The 16280-nt window shown below is 41.1% G+C and overlaps 1 protein-coding gene and 1 long non-coding RNA gene across 3 annotated transcripts in view; one reads left to right on the forward strand and one right to left on the reverse strand.

Moving 5' to 3' along the window:
• The window catches only part of LOC138625223 (uncharacterized), a 417346-nt gene that overhangs the window by 312537 nt on the left and 88529 nt on the right, over positions 1-16280 (forward strand). The gene's annotated exons all lie outside the window — the stretch shown is intronic.
• Positions 8812-12294, reverse strand: dmrt3a (doublesex and mab-3 related transcription factor 3a). Of its 2 annotated transcripts, XM_069705969.1 has the most exons (3): positions 12215-12294; positions 11690-12123; positions 8812-9901 (listed from the first exon to the last, which is right to left on the reverse strand). In XM_069705969.1, the coding sequence occupies exons 1-3, from the start codon at positions 12292-12294 to the stop codon at positions 8880-8882; spliced, it is 1536 nt and encodes a 511-aa protein (XP_069562070.1). In that variant the 3' UTR covers positions 8812-8879. The 2 variants fall into 2 exon arrangements, with proteins under 2 accessions (XP_069562070.1, XP_069562071.1); XM_069705970.1 differs by lacking the exon at positions 12215-12294 and having other exon boundaries at positions 8812-9892; positions 11690-12089.

Below are 16280 nucleotides of genomic sequence, written 5' to 3' on the forward strand. Positions count from 1 at the left end.
AGTATTAAAGTGACAGAGCAGGAAAACAGGTGATGAAACTGTCCTGCAGGTTGTTACAGTCTGTCCTCATGACAGAATTAACTGAGGAGGATTACTGTGTTTTCACAACAATCATACCTGAAAAGACGTTATGTCAGCATGTGGAAGAGGACACAAAACAAGACGCAAGTGAAAGGAACCTGTAATACACAATAAGTTAACCTTTGACTGATCATATCTGGTCCAGTAACCTTCATTATAAATCAAAACAAAACTTTCCCTTTCGACCCTAAAACAAGAAAAGCCAATGACACTACTTTATATTTTTGATTGTTTAATCTTTAATAAAAAAAATAAATCCTAAATGTATTTTTCCTTTTACATGCACAGCCTTTATTTAACAATATATAGCCTAGTTCTAGTTATTTTTAAATGCTTAATTATCAATTTAATAAATAGGCTGTTCAGAGAGTTTAAAAAAAAGAGCAGTTTAGATTAAATTCAGGAGGTACTGTATCTCTGCGTCATTTGTGTGCGCAGTTTGTTTTTGTCGCTGTGACTGATGACTGATGGATTTAAAAAGAGGAACGTCTACCAGTTTACCTTCGGGCTCTTTGTTTGCTGACTCAAAGAGACAAAAACAGACGAGTAGCATTTACTCAGTGTCAACTGACGTTCACGGGAACTGACGAGAACACAATACAGACTCACGCAGGCCGCCTGGAAAAGTCGGTCCAAGTTTATCCGCTGCGGAGTGAAGTTAGAATAGTTATGAATATGGTGTCGCGGATGATTTGCATCTCAAAGATTGCTCAGGTTGTTTTGTCCCGCGTGTCTTTGACGTGTCAGAGGCTTGAATTAAAAAGACTTGCAACATAAATCATGTTAAAGCTTTTGCTTCGGACCTAATATTTTTTAATTTATGTAATTTCTAACTTCTATTTTATTAATATTAGTCGTATTTTTATTGAGGCTTATCTGAGAAACAACTAATAGTCTCATATTATTATCATTATAATATCCCTATACAGGCACGATGTGGTATCAGTTCGGTGACCTTTTCTTTTAAATAATGATGTATCTATATGTATAGTAAAGGCGAGGTTCGAGGGGATTTTAGAGATATTCTTTAATGGACAGTCAACTTTTTTATTTGTTCTGTCTCATGAAATAACAATAACTATAATATGTGTTTTATGATAGGCTATGGCCTTTTTTCGGTTCTGCATGTTTAAAAACAACCAAATATGGCCTACATTATAAGCCTATATATAATAGGCTAATAGGTCCGAATATAAGAATATAAGTCTCTACATAGGCTGTATTAATAAATAGACTTTTGTTCTTTTTATTATGATTGTGTCGGCTTCCCAAATGTTCGGCGTTGGAGCTCCAGACTTTTCGATGGTAATTTGAATGAGAAAAGCTTCACCTTTGCCTTCTAAAAATCGTCCCTCCTCATGGTTTTCTTTTCTTTTCTTTTTCTTTTTCTTTTTTTTGTCCAGACGATGACACCGACTCGTAACGGCTCCTCCATGTGTTGAGGGTGAAGACGTCAGGCCTGCAGGTGCAGCTTTATTTGCCACTTCGTCTTAATTTATTACGGAGGTTACGAGCAGCCAGCCCGGGCTGCCGTTTCCACACCAGGAATGCTTTGATGTTGAGAGCAGGCTGGACGGTCGGACAGGAGGATCCGCGCACAGCTCGACCCTGCAGGTGAAATGTGTTGTCTGTGTCCGCCAGTGGTCAAGTATTGGGGCGGGGGGGGGGGGGGTCTCCACGGGCACTTGAATGGGTTTCCAGAGGTTTTTAGTTGTTGTTTTTTCAGGGTCCCTTGAAGGAATTACAGGCATCCTTTATATAGTTGCAGGTTTCAGGGAGTTGGTCTAAAAGAGGTTCCAGAGGATCTCAAGGTGGATTTTCAAGGTGGTTCCAGGTTTTCTCTGCTTTCCCAAATGTTTTGCAGGGGTCATTGAGGGGCTCCAGGGATCCAGGAGTTTTAGGCTTCACTGAAGGAGTGCAGCCTGTCAGAGGTCTTTCCTTCAAGAATGTGCTGTGAAAAGTCTTGACATTTTTGATATTTGAAATTCCAGCAAGGACTTTTAGGAAATCTTTGAGGGGTCTGGGAAATGTTCATGGATCCTTGAATGTTTGTTCAATGCATGTATCCCACTGCTGCACAACTGATTGTTCCCCTGCATGGGAACAAATACAGTTATTGACTGATTGAATGGGCTCCAGACTGAATTAAAAAATGTGGGTCCCTTTGTTTGGTCTGGAATCTGTAATTTTGATATCCTTGAAATAATTCCTGGCATTTTATCGTATAATTTCCGGTTTTTAGTGCGCTATGAGGAATTCTTAATGGGTTCCCGTGGATCTTTGGGTTTTCATTGTGTTTTTGTTTTTTTTAAAGGGAACGAGCTTCAAGGCCTTCTGATGAGCTTTGAGGAGTATCAGTGGGTCCTTGAAGTGATTCCAGGTGTAATAGTTGCATGTGTAATCACATTGGTCGGGGGATCCTTGAGGCGTTTCCAGACAAGTTTTCAGGTTTTTCTTTGAATGGATTTCAAGAGTTGTTTAAGGAGTTAAAGGTTTGCTTGCAGAGTCAGGGAACCTTGAGGAGGGTCCAGGATCCAGGAGTCATTACTGAATGAATTTCAGGGGTGTTTAAAGGGGTCTGAGCCTTAAGGATGTTCCAGGAGTCATTGGAGGGGTTCCAGTCATTATTAACAGTATTTAATGGGTATTTGCCGGGTCTGCTGATCCATGAGGAGTTTCCATGGATCTTTGAAAAAATATTAAAGGAATTTCAGGGGTCCCTGCAAGGGTCCACACATCTTTTGGGAGTTTCCGTAATCTTTAAAGGGGTTCCAGTTACTGAAGGAATTTCAGAGGTCTTTGCTCTGTAAATACAAGGATCCTCGGATGGATTCCAGGCATTATTTAGGACTCATTGCTGGAGTTTCAGGATCCCTGAAGGGTTTCCAGGGATCCTTGAACAAGTTCCTGGTCGCTACAGGTGTCTGAGGATCTTTGTTTTCCAGGATTTTGGATTTGATTTTTAAGCATTTCAAGTGTTGCTTGACGGGAAAGTGTTTTAAAAGACGTCTATGGGTCTTTTAGGGAAGTTTCCCAAATCCTTATCACAATGACTCAGATCCTGTTTGTTCCAACAGGATGTTCTTTGGGGATTGTCTGATTTCAGATTTAGTAAGTCAGAAATAAAGACTTTAAATGTACTTTGTCTTATCATCAAATAATGAACATTAAATGTAAATGTACCTGATATGAGTGCAATGGAAATTCTCAACAAAAACAAAATAAGAGGACATTTTGTGCTTGTGTTAACCAATAACAAACCTACAGTGATCTTATATAGCCTATTGTTTGACTGCACAAAGGTTGTAACTATTATTTTGTTCATTTTTTAACAATCTTTTTGTTTTGAAAGAATAACTCTCTCCTCAAGTGGTTTGGTTTTATTCTGTCCTAAAATAATCTAAAGTCAACACACAATAAAAAAAAAGAAGCAGATTCAATCCAACATGAGATGGACATGCAGTCACAAAAACAATTCGAGTTATAAACAGCATAAAATAAGTGTTTTGTGTAAAATTGAAGCACGTGTTTAACAGCTTGTATTTCTGAAAGCATATCGGTGTTTTTCTCTAGATCTCAGTGTTTATTTGGGGTCAAGTGTGACGAAATAGATCAGCACAGAAGCTTTAACTAATATTAGGTTGATCCTTTTAATGGGAACAAGCTGGAGGAAAAGACAGACACTTTCTCACATGTTGTCCAGTTTACTTTGGGGTTTGATTGAAACAACAGCATCTTGTTGGAAGTTTCCCACTGTGCAGGCCGTAAAATGTAACAGGAGCTGCGTATAGACAGAAGAGCAGGGTGGGATCACTGGGGATCCTGTTATGTTAATTAGCCTCTGATGGACCGACAACACATGCTGCTGAATACAAAACCAGGCGGGGCGGCATTTGTCTCTGTCTTAAGAGGTCTGACATCTCGACCTCTCATGGCTAATGTGCAACAAACAGGAGGACGTGTCCTCCAGCTGTCAGACACGTCACATCCACAGCTTTTATCTTTATCTGTTTTTTGTGGACTGAAGCTTAACTTTGTTTTTAGTTCATTCACCCGTGTACATGTAATGATTTATTGGTCATAGATGGGGCGGTAGAGACATTTTATTTGGGGGAAAAGAGAACAAATTCATACTTCTTTGGAAAAGTGTGCGTTGAACTTCTTCTCTGAGTATTTACTTTGTTCCACATGAACATTATTTAGGTGAATTTCAAATGCATGAAGTTTTGAATGTAAAAAACAGTCAAAAATGATTATTATTGTTTAGTTTTTGCACAGAAAAACTCATTTCTTTAAAAATCCCGATCATGCTCTTGTTTAGTAATCTAATTCATGCCTACAAATTTACCTGCAGGCTATCACTTAGATTGACATGTCCATGTTTCTTCATGTATTCCATGTTAAAAAGTAAAAGCCTGGTGTAAATTTTCTTATGTTTCAGTATCCTTCACTGAGGCCTCGTGATGAATAACTTGTCATTCCCCTGTTGTCCACTGGGAGGCAGACTACAGCCAGTAAACAGTGAAGAACCAGAACAAAAAGCCTTCTCACTATTACAGCTACTTATTTGTTCTGCAACAACTTTATAATCAATTCAAAAACTACAACAATGGTTTGATCCATAAGAGTTTTACCTCACGTTGTTTACTTTTTTGACAAATAAAATCCTCAAATTATTAGATTTACAGTGACATTAAATGTATAAGACAATTTGACAAATGATTATTTATTATTGACAAAATATTCCATATTATACTTCATAAATGAGTCATCGATCATTGGGATTCATTAATTAACCAATCAATTAACTAACTAATTAATTCTGTTAAAAACCAGGGTTGGCAGTTTATTTTTTAATCAAATTTCATAGATGGAGGAAGTATTCAGATCATTTATTTCACCCTAAGTAAAAGTACTATATGCTACTTTTAAAATACTCTATATTACAAGAAAATGTTACTGTAGAAGTATATATGTATAATCAGGAAACTCAAAGTATTAAAAGTAAAAGTCTTAAATTCAACCCGTAGAGTCTTCACATTGTTATTATTATTATTGTTATTATTATTATTATTATTTATTCATTATTATGAGCATTTCACTGATGTAGTTGAATTTTAAACTAACAACTAAGGACACTTTTCTGTTTATTTTGTTGATTGTTTTGTCCAAAAAAAGTTAAGCCAAAGCCAATCATATTTTGGTTAATGGCCCATTAATTTCAGCTCTGTTTGTGTACACTGGTGGGACGTTTAATCTGTGGATCATATTTCATATTTCATGTTTTCTATGTAGTGCACTAAGAGTTCAATATTTCCCTTTGAAATGTAGTGGAGTACTTCAGTACATTTACTCAGTTACATTTCAGCACTTCCTGTTTATGCAGCGAGGTACAGTTTTATTTCTCGGGTCTAAAACTTGGAGGAAAAGTGATCAGATGCTCTTCTGGAACAGAAATTCTGTGGATTCACGTTCCTGGAGATTTAAGGGTTGTGAGAAAGAAAAAAAACCACGTTCTTCTCCTCGCAACAGAAAAGGCTGTCAAAACGGCAATAAGTCATTCTGATGGTTTTTGGTTCTTACAGATTTAGTCCTGGTTACGTTTGCTGTTTGGAGAAGCTTAATCAGCTGTAATTATGTTTCAAAATTCAAACTGCTGAGGACTCTCCCGCCTGTTTCACTTCCTGCCAAACTTTGCCTGGTTGGAACGTTTCAGTCCTGAATCTTCAGTCCCTGGAGATGTGGAGGTTTGATTATCGTCGGCACCGCTAGATGGCAGCGTATGAACGGTTTAAACATGAGAGGTGGTCATGACGGACTGGAACTTGACACTGAAACAGATTCGGGAGCAGAGAACCAAATAATTATGGCTGTTGTAAACCAACATTAAATGAGGTTCTGCACCTTTGTCACTGTAAGACTTTAGAGGTGGAGAAATTCTGCTGAAATGTGAATATTAGATGAAGAAACTGAGTCAAATTATTTACATTTCACCATTGAGTGCTTTATCACTGAACTCACTATAGATATAATTTCTCTCCCTATTATATATTAATCTGGAACAACAGAAATACTTATAAAGAAGAAGCTGTTCTTTTTTTAAAAAATATATATATATTTTAAATCTAATGATTCATCCATTATCTATATATCTATATCTTGAACAGAGTCCATCCTGGACAGGTCAGCTGTCACATCTAATGATGACAGAGTTAATATCATTGGACTACAATGACCTCAGGCTTTAGTCTAATCGGCCATGTACTAGAGAATAATATTATGTTCCTGAAGCCAGTCCTTATTTGTATTCCTTCTCTAAAGAGTGTTTTCTATCACCCTTAAAAAAAAAAAAAAAAAAAAGAAATACATATTTCCACACCACAGTGTTCTCTCATAGAAAACAGTGTTAGTGCTCTGACACCACCCGAAGCAAAAGAAGCACATTTTAGAATCATGAATGAAATTTATAGTGAATTATAAAACTTAGATTCAATGCTGATTTTACCAGACAGAAAGAGAAACAGTTGAACATGTGATGGTGTCTTCAACCACATCTAATCTTTTATCAAGGGGGATTTTTATAATTGGATATTAATAATTCAATTATGCCAACCCTGACCTCAAGCAATGTTAGACTTAGTTATATAGAGTTGAAAACAATAATTCATATTTAATAACTTAATAATACTCACCAATTACGTTTTACACAAATATATTTCTTTTAAACCACCCCACAATTTACTGCAGTTTTGAATTATTATATATTTATTTTGATTTACAAAAAAGCCTTACGTATCAAAATGTATCATTTTATTGGGCCCCAGATAGAAGTCAAAATGGTTTCTCTTACATTGTATTCATGTGTATTTTAGTATTTTATGTTGTATTTGTAAATTTTCACCTAGACATTATTACCTTAGTCTTTTCTTGATATTTATGCTTTTGTAAATTTGTATTATGTAGCAAAAAAACCTTTTTCATTGGAGAAAACTATTCGTTTTCAGATGATGATTAGAAAGATCCCAAACCAGTTGATATCTCAGAAAAGAAACGATTAATTGACTTTTGTTGTGGTTTATGAAAATACACAATTCACATTTTCACATCAGCAGACTGAATGGATGATTATTGAAAAGGAAGTGACCGAGTATGTTTTAAAGTCTCAACAAATGTGCATATTTATTAAAAAGTAAAGTAGCCACAAAATATTAATGTATAATTTTTTTCCAATCTATATTTGTTGCATCAATCAAATGTCTCCAGTTAATAACATTTTTATCATATTTTCTCTTGGCGAGGTTTTGATTTCTTGTGTTTACATGTAAAAAAAAATTGAAATAATGGTGTCCTGTGAATTAGAGACTTTTTAAAAAGCTGCAACGCTTCAGATGTTGGCAGAAGGTTTATTTAACCTAATGAAATCAGGTTAAATAAATCAGTGATGATAAAAATGACTGTTAATGTGAGGTCACCAAAGATTCACGTTAAACGTAATCTCGTTTTCTGTCTTGCTTCCAGTGAATAAAAAGACGCAGCCTTTTTCAGACTGATGGAATCAGTGCAGAGAAATATTCAACATCTGAAACTGCTAAACATTAAATCTGAATATTCTCTAGAAAAATTGTTGCAGTCAGATTACAGCAGTGTCATCTAAGATTGAGGGATTTTATAGCTGCAGGTGACTCAGGCAGGTCTGACAGAATGTCACCTTCCTTCTATCTTCTCATTGCTACTTCATTCACTCACTTTTAACAAGACACTCCCATCACTGAAATCAGCAAACAGAAAGTTTTGCACATCTTAAAATTTCAAATAGTAAAAATATGAATGTATATAACTCGTGTGCATGCATTGGACCAGTGCTTTATATAAATAGCTGCAAATCCCTCCAGCAGCCAATTACTACTGCTGATTATTACACTCTGACAGCAGAATGAAAATAATGGGATTTTTGTACACTTTACTTTAAGTCCCCTTATTCAGTGTCTATAAGAAATAAACATTTAAAATGGGTTATAGGGAAAATGTCTATTATTCCTCCTGTGATCCCTAAATGAATGTTAAAGTGTATGAACAAATAACAATATGATAAGAGATTGTGTTATTGCCCATTTATAAAATATTTGTTTGTAAATTCTATTTAGGGGATTTAACATAAAGTTTGACCATAAATTTAAAGTTAAAGCATAAACATAGTTACATAAAACTGCTGTTATAATAAACTGATATTGGTGAACTGCAATGCTGCAGCTTCTGCTGTTTAATCCCATTTGAAATCATCAATGATTATAGAATAATAAACGCAAAGAATCTCTTTGGCCAATTATTCCCTAAAGATCTTTGAAAAATATACTTAATCCTTATGGATAAACCACAGCCATTTGTAAACAAGTCAATTAAATAATAAAACTCATAACTGAACCAACAACACTTAAGAAAACAACCTGATCCATTTGGGCTACTCAGATTTATTTGGCATACCGACATGCAGTGATCGTTACAGCAGAGGCGTTCACAGTACTAAACATGCTTACAGGAAATAGCTGAAGGACTTTCAAAATAATAAGTGATCACAGTCTGTTACATTCATCCGTTTAAGTCCAGTGTCATCATGGAAGCACGAGGGTGATGTTAGAGGATTAACGTCACCTTATCAAAGCGTGATTGCTCGACACAGTTCATTTCAAACAAGACACACACACACACACACACACACACACAAATCGCTTCACACCCACTGATGTCCAAGTCACAATGACACTTTTGTTTTGGTTCTCCAGCCATCATCAGTGTTTGTTTTAGGTGGATGAGTTCAGGATGCGGGAGTCTGCGGAGTCAGAGCGCTCTTCGTACTCCTCATCCGGGGAGTAGAGGCCGGGTTTGGGCCCCAGTGAGCAGCTCTCCTCTTGGATGGCGATGCGCTGCTCCTCCGAGGGTCTGGAGGGAAGGATGGGCGAGCTGCGGAACACGGAGCTGCCGGGGCCCGCGGGGGCCGCAGAGGAGAAGGGGGACACGTACTGTGCCGCCGAGCGCAGCTGGTACTGCTGCTGCAGAGCCATGGTATTCCACAGAGTCACGTCGTTGTGCACGAAAGGGCTGGCCTGGCTGCGCGTCAGAGAGTTGCGCAGCATGAGCGGGTAGCGCGTGGGCTGCGGGAAGGACGGGTGCTGCAGGGGGACACCCAGAGCGCCAGTGGACACCACGCCCGAAGCGGAATCGGATGTGAACCGGAGAGAATCGGGGACCCGGAAAGCGGAGCCCACCGACCACTTGGCGGAGGAGGACACCGGGTGGTAGGAGCCCAGCGTGTGCTCGAACAGGTGTCCGTTTGAAGGCAGAACCAACGCGTCCGGGTGAGGGTCGGCGTGAGGATGCGCGCTCCCGTCAGGATTCCGGCTGGACAGCAGCACCTCGATGGCCCCCACCAGATCCCCCCCGCAGCCCCGGAGGATGAGCTCCAGGACAGGAGGCTTGTGGGCGGGGAAGATCTTCTTGAGAACCTCCAGCGGCGGCCGGTTGGCTCGGAGGTTGAAGGGCAGGTTGATGGAGCCGGCGAGGCCCTCGATCAGGACGCTATGCTCTGCCGGGCTGGCGGGATACTTGTGAGGACTCTCGGCTTTGGCCTCCTTCTCCGTGCTGACGGCTTTGGGGACGCTGTAGCGGGTCTCCTCCGGGTGGGAGGGGGTCTCTGGGGGCTCCGGGGTGTAGCAGGAGTTCGCTTTGGAGCCCTCCGGAGAACTGACCGGGTCCTGCTCCTTCTCACTGGAGCTGCCTCCGTTCTCCCCTCCTGACGCCTCATCTGGACCGTCCTCTGTCGGTTCTGCAAGTCAAGGAAAGAAAGCTCAAACAAGACACACAGGAGGGGAAATACACATTTCTGCTTTTAAGAGAGGCACGCACACATGTGTTGGGGACACAACAAAACATCACTGGGTCCAAATCCAGCTGTAGGAAGCGTTGGTTGTGTTATTTACATCCCTGTCGGGTTATTGGGTCAAACAGACAGAGCAGGCAAAGCCGAGGTATCAGTTCCTCACAACAAAGTGTGGATGGCATTTAAATAGGCAGAAAATAACAAAAGAAACATAATCAAAAGTGACATGCAAATATAAAAAACAACAAGAACGAATTTATCCAATGCTCTGTTGACCCACAGTTTTGATTTATTGTAGGTCATCACAGAAGTTGGAGATCTGACTTCTGCCGCACTTCACTTCACTTCACTTCTTAACGCAAACTTCTCTCCCATTAGAAGCAGTCGGTCCGCTCTGAGCCTCCGACAGGAAACGCAACATAATCGCTTGCCAGCTTTGTCAACGCAGCGATGTATGAGGATTTATTTGATTCTCTCCCCAAAGCTGTTAACACAAAGTGCTGACTGGGTGTCAGTGAAGAATCTCCCGTCGATGCCTTTTGGTCACGTTTTGTAAACACGTCGCCTGTTGCTCGGTAACATTTCATCTGAAGTTGACCTCCTGCAAGAAATATGGCGATTATATTCGATTGGGCCTGTCCGCCGCTGATTACTGTAATCTTTTAAAGCCCTCAGATCCGTTTGCCAGGCTCAACATGGAGCTGGGGGTGGGTGGGGGGTGGGTGGGGGGGGTTACATTGCATGACACCAGCAGGAAGGAACACTGAGCATGCTGCCTTTCTATAACAATCTCAAGAATTTGTAAATTCCATAACGTGAAACAAGAAAAAACAAATTAAATCAAAGGTTTTTGTGCCTCCAAATGATCTCATCTTGTCCCAGATATGATCCAATTAATTGACATTAGTCTAATTGTTTGATATTTTTGTATTCTTTTTTTTTTTTTTGGAAGAAAAAGAAGAACAATTATAAATACAAATAAAAAATATACGATGAGAATACCTGTCTATTACAAATGGGCCTATTGCTAGAAATAGGTGATCACGTCTAATGCAAATTTTAAAAAGTATAAATACATTTTAAAACCATTTTGTAAAACTGACATGAAACAAAAGATTGTATTTAACCTTCAGCATTTTATTTGTTGTTGTTGTTGTTTTTGCCTGATACTGAAAGGTTTAGATGAATTCATTTTGTCATCTGTGTTTCAAAGAAAAAAGTGGTCTTCCGCAGGAGAGTCAGTGAAGGTGCCACTTCATTCAGAGGAAAATGTGAATGTTTTTGTGTTTATATGTTTAATGATGTAGCCGAAATGGCAGCAATGACATTTAAACTCGTCGACTGATATGATCCAAAACCTGAGCAGATAAACGAACATAATCTCTGGCTAATCTCTGAATCTATTTGCTCAATTAAAAATGCAGTGACCCGTCAACAATTAATAGATTTTTCAATAATTTGCTTATACACGTTTGTGTGAAACCATTAAAACAATTTATAAAATAGGTAGGCAACTGTCAAGTATGATTGTTAAAATGTAGATATTAATTTTATTTTTGACCAGCCTGCACGGTAGAATATAGTTTGAAACGTTGTTTTGTTTTTGTTTTTAATTGTTTTTTTTTTTATTTTTTATAAAGAATAAACCCCCCATAGCTTTGGCCCTTTTGTTATTTTATCCCATCATATACGAATAATTATTGAGAAAGTGAAACTCGCTCTTCCCTCTCCTACCTGGGCATGTTTGTGCTCCGGGCTGCACCGGCTCCGAGCTGCTCCACCTCAGCTCCAGCTCCTCTGTTCTTGGCGGGGCTCCCAGGTTTCCCTCGCCGGCCCCGGATATGCCGATTCCGGGCAGCACTCTGAGGGACTCCGGGATGAGGCTCTCCAGGCTCTCGTTGGCCTGCTGCCTCCGGAGCGCCACCTGCGCCGCCATGACGCGCTGCCGCTCGATGATGAGGATGCACTTCTCGCAGGTGCAGTCCTTGAAGCGGCAGTAGCGCTTGTGACCTTTGAGCCACGACAGCACGCCGTGGTTCCGGCACCGCGCGCACTTGGGGGTCCTCTGGAGAGGAGCCCGGGTTTGGGACACCGGAGCCCCCATGTAAAGGTAGGGGGACCCGTAGCCATTCATTCTGTCAGACGCCGCGTGTTTTCCAGAGGTGCATCTGCGGAGAGTCGAAGCGGCGCGGGAGTGTTGTCAGCAGCAGCAGCAGCAGCAGCAGCAGCACTCAGAGAGATGGAGCTGCTTTGCTACACGCATGACAGGATGAGGATAAGAGGTGTTGGCTTGTAGTGGAGGATCCACCTTTCCTCCGGCTGACAGCACAGATATGCATCAGGCTAATACGCTCTTATGGAGACGAGTAACCAAACGCTGTCTGTCAGTCGCGTTAAAGCGGCTGCACGCTTCAAATCATTTCCATGCGAGGCTGAAGTGGGCGAAAAGAAAACCTGCCAGTGAGAATCACATAACCTCCCGGTTCCCTGTAAGATTCACACGTTTAGAGTTCCCCTTAAAAAAGAGGGGGACACATTTTGGTTTGTAATGGAAACAAATGTGCTCTCCGTCAATTGTCCGTGTTTTAGAGACTTTAGCACTCTGGATATGAATGAATATTAGTCTGCATCGTTATCAGAAGGAACCTGCCTCATTATCTCCAGAAATGATCCTAGAAAAGGTCATGAAACAACCATTAAAACATTGAAATGGTTAAAAGGCAAAACGCACCGGCAAGTGTTCTATTGGCACATATTAAATTCATATTCAGTTTGAAGACATGACATTTCAACTAGAAACAGCATCAGTTTCTTCTGTTTTAAAGTAGGCTATGTGTAAACTTTTATTCCAAGTGTTGTTGAAAATCAAAACCTTATCAGAGCTGATGTGAAAGCTGCTGATCTCTGGTTCGTTGTTGTTGTTGTTGTTGTTGTTGTTTTTTTTAAGGAAATAACTCCGTATAGCATTCAAAGAATTGTCCATAATTCAATTTAGATTCATAAAAGTGGGGCCACTTATCTCCATTTCCTGCTCCGTTGTGCGCAGGCCCACAGGCCATCAGACCTCATTTAGACAAAACGCACGCTGCCTTCTTCGCACCTTTTACACAATCGTACATAACTTAGATGATTAGGTCTCTACATGTATAAAAGCCCTTTGGGAACTATGTCGAGGATGCTGATATGTCCCTTCTGCTGGACTAATAGAGGGCATTGAAACATAACACCGGACAAAGCCGGGGCCCATTTCTGACCGTAAAAAAGGTTTATTCAAGCAAATAATGGGATCCGAGCAGCGCGGCTTACAGAGAATAAGAGCACGGTAAACTTCCCCACATGAAGCCCGTCTCCAGGGCTATTAAGCTTTTAATTGGAAAATAGCAGAGGAAATTTCAAGGTGACTAGAGTGGCTTTGCAGTTTGTGCCGGCCGAGTAGATTTGTGGGAGTGGGAGGCTGCGGGTGAACGCATAATAAATTTATTCATGTTGTTCCTTGATAAAGAGTAAAACACAAACCGGAATAAAAGTTTATACTGCAGGCTGCACTGTTAGTGGTGCAAAGACGGGCTTTTCTTTTTCCGTGTTGGAGCACTGCGAGTTCAGGATGCAGGAAGACTCTCGTGCTCCGCGCAGTTCATAGAAAAACAGCATCGATTTGAACTCATGAGAAATACATGTTTCTTTATTTTTGACTAGATACTGCCTGTTCGGACACTGCAGACTATACAACACTATCACATTTCATCTTTAAGACGTAGGAAATGTGAAAGGAAATCAAATATGACAGCCTACCTGACTGAAAAAGGACAAACAATAACAACTAAAAAGGTTCTGAATGAAGTCATATTAGCTGTGATAGGAGATGACAATGCAGCAGCTAAAACAAGAAGCGGTAACAGCAGACTTGATTCCAAAACGTTTTGGCTTGTGACCTCCTAACATGAAGTCAAATCAGATCCTTGAAACTATAAATCGGTCTTTTCACTGACCTTCATTCTCTTCACTGGAAGGATTTTATCAAATTGAAAGATTGGGTTATTTTCCAATCAGTCGATCAACAGAAACTTAATTTGCAGCTATTTTGATAATTGAAAGTCATTTTGAAGCAAAATGTATTAAATATTTATTTCAAAATTCTTAAATAGGATTTGATGCTTTTTATTGTCACAGATAGTAAAATGAATGTCTTTGGGTTTTGAGCTGCTGTAACTTGGTCTGTAATTATAACCATGTTCAGTGCTTTGAGCTAAATGCCAACGTTATCATGAGAAAGGTGGTTTCAGGTCGAAGGAACTCTTTTTGTGTCTGGGCTGCAGGAACAGACAACCATCTGAATTCAAAGTCTGTACAGGAAACAATCAAACATACTCTCTTCGAGGCCTATCTAACTAATTACAGAATTATTTTCAGAAGGACAGTGTGGAATTATCAAAAGGCACTTTACTGAATTATGGAAAACTTTATTGACTTTGTATTGAAGTTGAGGCCTTTTGAATGGAGTTTATTGGAGTCACAGGTTTTTTTTGGAGCCAGCCCCGAGCAGCCGTCAATGGTATAGCACTTCAAGGAGCTGGAGGCTATATATGTCCATTTTCATATACAGTCAATGCTCATACTTCAGGCCAGGTACTTTCCCAGGTTACAAACACCCACGTAAGAGTCAAACTGCAGCCTTGAGAGGGCGTCTGTGGATGCTGCTGCAACCAGGATGACCTCATCATCACAAACACACAGTTTGTGCATCTCACCTCTGCACTATATTTTCCCTTAACTGGCCCTCTCCAGGTGGCAGAGAGGGTTGTTGGTAGTCCAGGAATGATTTTGTTTTTTAACCAAACAAATAACCAGTGAACTTTTCAGCAACTTCCCATTTGGCAAGCAACTGTGACTTCACACTACTGTCATTTTCCCCTGCCTCACGTTGTGTGTGATTAGCATGCTCTGACCCATCTGGACTCCCCCTGCTGTTAATATTTAATGATGAAGATAATTGCCGGTTGCAGCTTTGTAGTTCTCCTATACGATGGAATAATCCAACCTTTTCAGGTTTCAGGTTCAGGTTCACTTCTGAGCTCAATGTCAACGAAGATAATTATTCTAAAACAAATTTGAAAAACTATCATGGTTCTGCCTTTTAAGTTTTCCATGTTTTCTGTTTTGTACATTCATGTGTTTTGGTCTGTTTACTTCCTGCCTCTGTGTCTTTTCCATCCAGTTTTCATGTCCACGTGTCTTATCAGCCAATCACCGGCTGTGTGTTTATAAAGTCCTGTTTCTCGGTTCCAGACTGTCATACGTCGGTGTTCTTACACGTGCGATCAGAAATGTTTAACAACCTCAGAGGCCGGACGATAACGTCTCTCAGGTGTCAGCAGACCTTCGGACAGCCCCGATAAAAGAAGACCTGGTGCTCCTCCTTCATGCCTCTCGACGGCCCCGTCGTCCTAGTTCCTGCTTGCTATCAGCCTGCTGGCCTCCTGCCGTGCACAGGTCCTGATTGAGCTACTTTTAAGCCTGCAAGCCTAAAACCCAACACAGTTTTTAAGTCAACCTGCCTCAGGCTAGGCCTGCTTTATCTCTAGCCAATCTCCCAATTGGCTAACCTTCTGCCTGCTAGCCCCTCACCAACGTCCCACACTGCTAGCACCCAGCCAGCCGGACTCCCCTCTGCTCAGAGACCGCCTGCTTCCTGTTCAATCAAGGACTCCGTGATCCCCAGGAATCACCCTTCTGAGGAATGTCTTCAGCTTTCAAAGAGCCCCCTTGAAGAAGGTGTGGCCCTCGAATACATTGTTCCCGTCAGCTGCTCATCATCTTGACCCCCCCGGCCAACATCTTAGTAAACATTGTTCCTCTCCTCTCCTGCTCCCGGGTCTTCTCCACGGTCGGCCAGCAGCATGCTTGCTCCACGTATTCCCAACAGTATGTCTGCTGCATCGTACGCTGACTCCTCCCCAGTTCCTGAGCCTGTTCCGAAGTCACCCAACGTCCCGGCAGACATCCAGCCTCCTCCTCAGCCTCCTCCTCAGCCTCCTCCTCAGCCTCCTCCTCAGCCTCCTCTTCAGCCTCCTCCTCAGCCTCCTCTTCAGCCTCCTCCTCAGCCTCCTCCTCAGCCTCCTCTTCAGCCTCCTCCTCAGCCTCCTCCTCAGCCTCCTCCCCAGCCGTTTCCAGAGTTGGTCCTCCCAGTGGACAACCTGCTCGACCCAGAGTCTGCCATCACTGCTGTCCCCGCAGTCTGAAGAGCATCTGTCTGCTCCGGTTTCCATTTCTCTTCCTGTCTCACATGCTGCCCTACACAATGTGCAGTTTGCCCAACTGGGACGTC

This window comes from Brachyistius frenatus, unplaced genomic scaffold (assembly GCF_029030835.1).
Source record: "Brachyistius frenatus isolate BFR_SWC_R1_liver_20210118 unplaced genomic scaffold, ASM2903083v1 Contig_60, whole genome shotgun sequence".
Classification (NCBI taxonomy): Eukaryota; Metazoa; Chordata; class Actinopteri; family Embiotocidae; genus Brachyistius; species Brachyistius frenatus.